This window comes from Callorhinchus milii, unplaced genomic scaffold (genome assembly GCF_018977255.1).
Source record: "Callorhinchus milii isolate IMCB2004 unplaced genomic scaffold, IMCB_Cmil_1.0 Scaffold20, whole genome shotgun sequence".
NCBI lineage: Eukaryota > Metazoa > Chordata > Chondrichthyes > Chimaeriformes > Callorhinchidae > Callorhinchus > Callorhinchus milii.
Genome location: NW_024704761.1, coordinates 9,398,093 through 9,407,763, shown reverse-complemented (window position 1 = coordinate 9,407,763; position 9,671 = coordinate 9,398,093). Strand labels below are relative to the sequence as shown.

At 49.4% G+C, this 9,671-nt stretch overlaps 1 protein-coding gene across 1 annotated transcript in view; it reads left to right on the top strand.

Moving 5' to 3' along the window:
- Positions 1 to 5,861: 5,861 nt before the first annotated feature.
- tmem104 (transmembrane protein 104) overlaps positions 5,862 to 9,671 on the top strand; it is a 96,140-nt gene continuing 92,330 nt past the window's right edge. The window contains exons 1-2 of the mRNA XM_042342462.1: positions 5,862 to 5,892; positions 9,217 to 9,305. Of these exons, the coding sequence (XP_042198396.1) occupies positions 9,261 to 9,305 (45 nt within the window). The 5' untranslated portion in view covers positions 5,862 to 5,892; positions 9,217 to 9,260. The remainder of the gene's footprint in view (positions 5,893 to 9,216; positions 9,306 to 9,671) is intronic.

Genomic DNA, 9,671 nt, shown 5'->3' with positions numbered 1-9,671 from the left:
CAGGTCAGAACGGTGTCTCAAAGCTTTTCACAGTTTATAATAATAGTAATCCTTGCATTTGATATAACGTCTTCTCATGTCTTTGAGGCGTCACAAAATGCTTCACATAATACTCTTCAAAGTGTATATTTTGTGGGTGAAACGTGGCAGTGTGCTGTAAATTGAAGTGACTATATATCTTGTGGAGTCCTGTAGCTCTGGTCAGAGCACTCGCTTTGCAAGCGAGAGACCTGGGTTCGATTCCCGATAGGGTGAAACCTTGGACAAGTTTCCTTACTCCACACGCCTAATAATAACCCCTGAAAAAAACATAATGAATTGTTAATTTCAATCCACGACTGTTTGTGGGACACTGCTGTGCGCAATGGGCTGCTGCATTTTGCCCACAAATATACAGTCAATTTACTTTACAGTATATTCTGTGAAGCACTTTGAGATGTCGAGAAGACGTCAAAAACGCTATATCAAATGCAAGGATTTATATTATTATCTTGTGGGTGAACGTAACAGCCAATTTGAATATAGCAGTGCCCCAGGTAACCTCTAGAGTAAAAGCTCCGTTCTAACTGCTAAACTACCTTCAGCCTAAAAGGACCATTCATCTTCAACTCAAGCTACTTTAAATTAATAAACAGAAACAGAAGTCGCTGGGACCACTCAGCAGGTCAGGCAGCATCTATGGAGAAAGGAAAGTGAGTCAATGTTTCGGGTCCACGACCCTTTGTCAGAATGGGGGCATGTTGGGAGGGAGAGGTTTTTAACGGGTAACAGAGGGGGGGGGGGGGGGGAGGCAGGGCAAGGAAGACAAAAGAGAAAAATGGGGTAGAGGACAGGGGATGATGGGTCAAAGAGGTGTTAATGATGCAAAACAAAGTGTGGGGGGCGGGGGGATTGCAACAAAGCAGGGGAATAGAGGTGTTAATACTGCAGAACAAAATGGGTGGGTGGGAAGGAACTGGCAACAAAAAAAGGCAGATCAGGGAGAGGAAAAGGTGCGTCTGGGGACCCGGACGATGCGGGAACGGTCACAATGTGTTGTTAGAAGTGTACGTTCAAGTTATAATAATAATAATAATAATCAGTGCATTTGATACAGCGCCTTATGGCGTCTTGGGAGACGTCTCAGAGCGCTTCACAGGATACGCCGTACAGTGAACTGGGCCGGTGGTGGTGGTGGTGGTTGTTGTTGTTGTTGTTGTTGTATTTTGCAGGTGAATGATGGAGTGGATACAGTCACAGCCACTGATCATTGCTGCCTCAGGGCTCAGTTGTTGCAGCGGCACAGCTGGTACATCACGTGGTGTCCGGGGGCGGGGCCCCGCCCCCCCCCGAGGTGAGGTTGCGGCACGTGACCCGCTGGCCGCCTGTGAGTGGGTGGAGAGCGGCGCACGCGCATACCGCGCCTTTAAATTAGCCCCTCCTCCCGCCCTCCCTCCCGCCCGGCGACAAGCGGCGCCGCCAACTGCCGCGGCCCAGGTACCCGATACACCCCCCACCCCCCACACACCCCCCCCACACACAGGTACCCGATACACCCCCCACACCCCCCCACACACCGACACACCCCCCCCCCACACACACACACACACAGGTACCCGATACACCCCCACCCCCACCCCCCCCACACCGGGGACACCCCCCACACCCCCCCCCCACACACAGGTACCCGATACACCCCCCACCCCACCCCCCACCCCCCCACACCGGGACACCCCCCCCCCCACACACACAGGTACCCGATACACCCCCCACCCCCCACACCGGGGGACACCCCCCACACCCCCCCCCACACACAGGTACCCGATACACCCCCCACCCCCCCCCCCACACCCCCCCCCCCCCCACACAGAGGTACCCGATACACCCCCCACCCCCCCCCACCCCCACACACAGGTACCCGATACACCCCCCACCCCCCACATCGGGACACACCCCCCCCCCCCACACCCCCCACACACACACACACCCACCCCCCCCACACACACAGGTACCCGATACACCCCCCACCCCCCCCCACACACACACCCCCACACCGGGACACACCCCCCCCACACACACACACAGGTACCCGATACATCCCCACCCCCCACACCGGGGGACACACCCCCCCCCCACACACACACCCTCACACAGGTACCCCCCCCCCCCCCCACACACACACACACACACAGGTACCCGATACACCCCCCACCCCCCACACCGGGAGGACACACACCCCCACACACACAGGGACACACACCCCCACACACACACACCGGGGGACACACCCCCCCACACACACAGGTACCCAATACACCCCCCACCGGGACACACACACACACCCCTACACAGGTACCCAATACACCCCCCACACCGGGGCGCACACACACACACACACACACCCCTACACAGGTACCCAATACACCCCCCACCGGGGGACACACATACACAGACACACCCCTACACAGGTACCCAATACAACCCCACACCGGGGGACACACACACACACCCATACAGGGACACACCCCCACACGGGGTGGGGAGGAGGGGGGGCACAGCACACACAGGGGGAGACACACACAGGGGGACACACACGCACACACACAGGGGGACACACACATACACACACACAGGGGACACACACGGGACACACACACACAGGGACACACACACAGGGGACACACACACACACGGGGGGGAGACACACACACGGGGACGACGACACACGCACAGGGACACACACGCACAGGGACACACACACACACACGGGGACACACACACACGGGGGGGGAGAGATACACACACACACGGGGGGGGTAGACACACACACACACACATAGGGACACACACACACACACAGGGGGGGGGACACACATACAGAGGGACACACAGAGGGGCACACAGGGGGGTCACACATACACAGGGACACACACACACACACACACACGGGGGACACACATACACAGGAGGACACACACACACGGGACACACATACACAGGAGGACACACACACACGGGACACACATACACAGGAGGACACACACACACAGGGGACACACACACGGGGGGGGAGACACACACACGGGGACGACGGCACAGGGACAACACACACACGGGGGGAGACACACACACACAGGTAGACACACACACACATAGGGGGACACACACACATACGGGGGGGACACACACACACACACAGGGACACACACGCAGAGACACACACACACACAGGGGACACACACGGGGGGGGACACACACAGGGGGGGGAGACACACACACACGGGGGGACACAGAGGGACACACACGGGGGGACACACACATGGGGGGGGACACACACATGGGGGGGGAGACACACACACGGGGACGACGACACACGCACAGGGACACACACACGGGGACACACACACACACGGGGGGGGGAGACACACACACACAGGGGGGGTAAACACACACACATAGGGGGATACACACACATACGGGGGGGGGACACACACACAGGGGGACACATGCAGAGGGACACACACACAGGGGGACACACACACATGGGGGGGGGACACACACAGGGGGACACACACGGGACACACACGGGGGACACACACACGACGGGGCCCACGGGGGGGAGACACACACACACGGGGGGACACAGGGGGACACACACACGGGGGGGGACACACACACGGGGGACACACCACAGGGGGACACACACACACGGGGACACACACGGGGACACACACACACGGGGGGGGACACACACACACGGGGACACACACACACAGGGACACACACAGAAGGACACACACACACAGTGGGGGATACACACATACACAGGGACACACACACGGGGGGACACATACACAGGGGGACACACACACGGAGGGACACACATACACAGGGACACACACACACAGGGACGCACACACACACACGGACACACACAGGGACACACACACGGACACACACAGGGACACATACACACACATAGGGACATACACACAAGGACACACACATACACACAAGGACTCACAGGGACACACACACAGGTACACACACATACAGGGACATACACACAAAGGGACACACACACAGGGACTGGGACACGCGCACAGGGACTGGGACACGCGCACAGGGACTGGGACACGCACTCATGGACTGGGACACGCGCACAGGGCCACACACACAGGGCCACACACACACACACACAGAGGGACATACAAGGACAGGGACATACAGGACACACAGATACAGGCACACACAGGGCACGGAGGGACAGGGACCAACACACACACAGGGACAGAGACACGCACACAGGGACACACACACAGGGACAGGGACACACACACACTGGGATACAGACACACACACACAGGAACACACACACGGACACACACACGCATAGGGACGCACATACACAAGGACATACACATGGACACAAACACACACGGACACACACACAAACACACACATACAAGGACATACACACAGGGACTGGGACACGCACACAGGGCCTGGGACACGCACACAGGGCCTGGGACACACACAGGAACAAACAAGGATAGACACACACACACACAGGGACATACAAGGACAGGGACATACAGGACACACAGATACAGAGACACGGAGGGACAGGGACATACAGGGACCAACACACACACACGCAGGGACAGACACGCACACACACACACACACAGGGACAGAGACACATTCACATGCGCAGGGACAGAGTCTCACGCGCACACACAGGGACCGAGGGATACGCACACATGAGAACTGACTGACAGGGATAGAGACACACGCGTACAGAGAGAGAAAGTGACAGACGCAAGGAGGCACAGCGAGTGACAACAGTCACGCACATATGTGGGGGAAGAGAGATGTCCCTGTACATAGGAGGAGGGAGAGGCAGAGAGACTTGAGTAGGACATGGCCAGATGGCAAAGATCCTGGGAAAGAGGGAAAGACAAAAAAAGCAATCAAGTCTTGGGGATATATTGCTATAATTCAAGTTAGTGTTAATAGGTTTCAGTGCCAGTAAATCTAAAGGTGATCCAGGAGAGAAAGATAAATAAATAATCAGCGATTGCAAGGGAATACTTTGCTTCTGTCTGGCAGCAGATTTGAAGGCTAAAAAAACGTTAACAGAATAATGTGTGGGTTGTTTTTTGGAGGCTAATAAAGTCTGTAAAGACAAAGTCGCCTTTGATGCTTCTGAAATTGACAACTAAGTGTTTGTCCTGGTTTGTTTATGAAGCGGTTAAGTAATTCCTGTAACTGATGTGTATATAAAAGCCAGCGAGGGACTGGGCTAGGTGTTGGACCTGTGACTTCTGTAATATTATTCAAAGCAACTATTAGTTTCTTGATTATTAAATGGCTTGCTTCAATGCCTTAATTCTGAAAGCATAGGTGTTGTTCATTATTGTTTAAGGTATAATGCTGTTTTAATGCTGCTTTTAAGTTTAACGACTGGAAATTTGGACTGTTTCATTATGGGTTTCATGCAGAAATGGGCCAGGAAGTTAGTATTATAAAAGTGACATTCATGCCATTCGTGAATGAGCCCAGATTGATGTTGGTGGGGGGGGGATATAATGTGCTTTACTATTGTACAAGGTGAGTTAGTGGTACAGTGGTTGGCGAACAAAAAATTAACTTGTAGTTAATAATAATACTTGCATTTGACATTGCGCCTTATCACGTCTTCGAGACGTCTCAAAGCGCTTCACAGGATATACGTAAAGTGAATTGACTATATTTTGTGGGCAAAACACAGCAGCTAATTGCGCACAGCAGCGTCCCACAAACAGTCGTGGATTGATTGACCAAATTATTTTTATTTATTTTGAAGGAATTATTACCCCCGGAAAAGCAATCCGCCAATCGACTAGCAACTGGGTTCCTACTTACTGCAAGGTAAGCAGAGGCGTGTGGAGCAAGGAAACTTGCCCAATCTGATTTTTTTTAAGCACAGGTTTTTAAACAGCAAGCCTATTTGTTTGACAGATGCTAACACATGCTTAACAGCAATTTCTCGTAGAAGGCAGTTGTTTGTAATTTTTCAAACTCTTAAATGAAAGAAAGACAATTCCAAGAAAATTGACTTGGCCTCAGTATTCCTGCATAAGCCTGAAGCAAGTGACATTTACAAAAAGGAGCGTAATTAACCCCACAAGATTTTTTTTATTACTTTAATGTTTGCGCTCTGTGGAATCAGTCTTGTCGTACATCTTTGCAATTGGATTTCTTTGTAAATAAAGCTAGTGGTTGTGTTAGTTGGTGGTTCCTCTGTGCTGCAATGATGTACAGTATTGCTACTGCAAGAGACCAAGGTAGTAGCTCAGATACCCTACCGCCTGTGAAGGAAACTAAGTTGTTGTAGTATGTGTCAATTCTGCCCCTATACGCTTTGGAACTCCATCCCACGTTCCCTTTGCCTCGCTCCCTCCCTTGCTTCCTTCAAGACCCTCCTCTTTGACTGGGCCCTCGGCCACCCTCCTACTCTCCCTGCCCTCCATCCTCCCTGATCCTACACCACCCCTCCCACCCTGTTTGTTCCAAATCCCTGACTATCCAGCGCCTTGGGACATCCTCCTGATGTGAAAGGCGCTATACAAATGTAATTTTATAGAAAAGTTATGTAAAGTTAGCTCTTGATTCCCACAGCTCCAATTGGGCAGACTGGCACACGGACATTTCATACCAAATGGATGAAAGAGTTGCTGAACTAGTAAAGGAGAGTACAATTCACGAAGGAATCAAACTGTAACGGTCCAAAGGCTTGGATAGTGTCTAAAGCTTTTGAACTTTTCACGTGTTAACTCTCTCAACAACAGTTTCCAGCTGTTGTTTGTTCTCTCATGGCCTCCTGAGAATGGCATAACAGTATTCTGTGGTAATGACCTCATAATAGTTGCCTGGTGTTCTTCCTTCAAGAATATTGTGCCTTTAAACTGTTCTTAATACTTTGAGACATTTCAGTATTCGGATTGGTTTTGTTTGGAGAGGAGAGATGTGCGCAACTTGTGATAAAACCATGAACTTATTCATGGTGATCATTCAAGTTGGTCCACTCAGGCAATCAATGAGAGTATCATTTATATTCCCTGAATTTGCAGTATTCTCTAGTGTAAAGATTTAATTATCTTATTTAAAATGTGGCTCCTTTGATCTCGGTGACTCAGTGTTTAGCTCCTAGAACGTGCTAGTAAGTGGGGCGGAGTACTTGTGGAGAGACGGTAAAAGATGTCCTGTCTGCGTGGTGTGCTCAAATGCATTGTAACAAAGGTTTGGAAGACTTGAGCAGACTGCATTCTCATAGCATCCAGCCAGAAAAGTTGATTTGGATTCATTCAGCTGCTAGTGGGGTGCTTTTTATAACTAGTTCATCCTCTGGTTATAATACAAAGGGGCAGGGATAAACAAGCTACAAAAACAATACAAAAATAATAATTTGGTCACTCAGTCCACGACTGTTTGTGGGACACTCCTGTGAGCAATTGGCTGCTATGATTCGCCCACAAATATACAGTCAATTCAATTTACAGTATATTCTGTGAAGCGCTTTGAGACGTCTCGAAGACGTGAAATGCGCTATATCAAATGCAAGGATTATTATTATTAGAGCGAAGATAAAGTATTTGACTAATGCATACAATGCAGGAGTCATTTGCAGCCCACTTTCTCTTTGCCTGTGGCCCTTGACTGGTCTGCTGCAGCAATGCATTTAGAGACCATTTATTGCTTGATTGGCCACTCAGCCTCTTTTTTTCTCCCCCACCGCTTCATTTATTTGTTTTTTAAAAGCCCTTTGTGGAGAAGCAAACGGGCTGTTAGGAATTACGTGTCCACCTCGTAATTTAAAAAAAACTAAGTGGGATAAATTTAAAGAGACTTCTCCCTTCAAGTTCAGGAAGCGAAGTCTGCCTTTCCTTGTCAAAGACAATTCTATGGCTTGTGTGGCATATTATAATAATAATAATCCTTGCAATTGATATAGTTCCTTATCACGTCTTCAAGTCCGTTTAAAGCACTTCACAGAACATATTGTAAAGTGAACCTCCCTTGCCTCCTTCAAGACCCATCTCAAGACCCTCCACTTCGACTAATTTTGATCGCCTTGCTTCCCCCCCCTGCCCTCCACCTTCCCAATCCTGACCCCAGCTCAGGTCCGAAACACTGACTCTCCAGCACCTTGGGACGTCCTCCTGACGTGAAAGGTGCTGTACACATGTCATTTTGTTGTTATTGTTGGTATACCACTTTGGCATCAAAATGCTGCCCTAAAACACATTATCCAGGCAGGGCGAAAAGTTGGGCAAGTTTCCTGACGCCACACACCTCTGTTTACCTAGTAGTAAGTAGGAACCTGGTTGTTACACTTTTGGATTGCTTTTCCGGGGGTAATAATTCCTTCAAAATAAGTAAAAATAAGTAAAAATAATTTGGTCACTTAATCCCCAAGTGTTTGTGGGACACTGCTGTGCGCAATTGGCTGCCACGTTTTGCTCACAAAATATACAGTCAATTCACTTTACAATATGTTCTGTGAAGTGCATTAAAAGGACTTGAAGACGTGATAAGGAACTATGTCAATTGCAAGGATTATTATTATTATAATATGCCACACAAGCCATAGAATTGTCTTTGACAAGAACGGCAGCCTTCGCTTCCTGAACCTGAAGGGAGAAGTCTCTTTAAATTTATCCCACTTAGTTTTTTTCATTCTCCAATTTGCAGATTGTTTGTGAACACACAGTTTGGCAGGAATGTGCACGCAGAATATTTCAACATGTGATTTTGCTGTGTAATGTTTAAGATCAGCATTTTTCTAGTTCCTGAATCTTAAACCAATACTGGAACTGGATTGACTAATACTCAAAGTGTGGCCCTAAAACACAATATCCCACCCAGCCATAGAATTGCCTTTGACAAAGGAAGGTACTCTTTACCTCCTGAACTCGCAGGGAGAATTCTCTTTAAATTTATTCAATTAAGCTTTTATTATTGCTTGTTTAAATCTGTAAAAACCGTAGCAAAAATCAAGCAGCATAAATTAAATTGTCATTGGTGTTTATCTTAAAATAACTTCCTGTTTATAAGCAAAATATTGTGGCAAATGTGAACTAGAATCCAGTGAGTTTACTTTGAAACTCCAGAAATGAGGTCAAATGGTGACTTATGGTTGCTCCTCTTCCCAGTGAAATTGAAACTAAACTTTTTTGTCTTACTGTAATGTAGATAATCCATTGGACTGTTACAAGCTGCAACTTTAGGAACTGAAAATGCCGGGTGGGATCACAGAAGCCGGAGAGCTTTACTCCCCATATGTAAGTACTTGAGTTTCAAGACTTGTCTCAAGACCCTCCTCTGGGCAAAGCAAAACCTTAGGCAGGTTTCCTTACTCCACATGCCTCTGCTTACCCAGCAGTAAGTAAGAACCTGATTGTTAGTCGATTGGCGGATTGCTTTTGGGGGTAATGATCTCTGCCTGTGTGGTTAGCAAGTGGTCTAGCCTTCTCAGATATTCCTTGACACCAGGTTACACTGTTTGCTACCTAAAGAGTGTGGTTGCTGTGTGGGTGGGCGGCAGCTTCTACACAATAAACAAATCCACACACCCAGGTGTTCACTTTTTGTGTGAACAGCCATCGTGGGAAACGAAGGGCCATCATTATTACCATGATTATATCCTC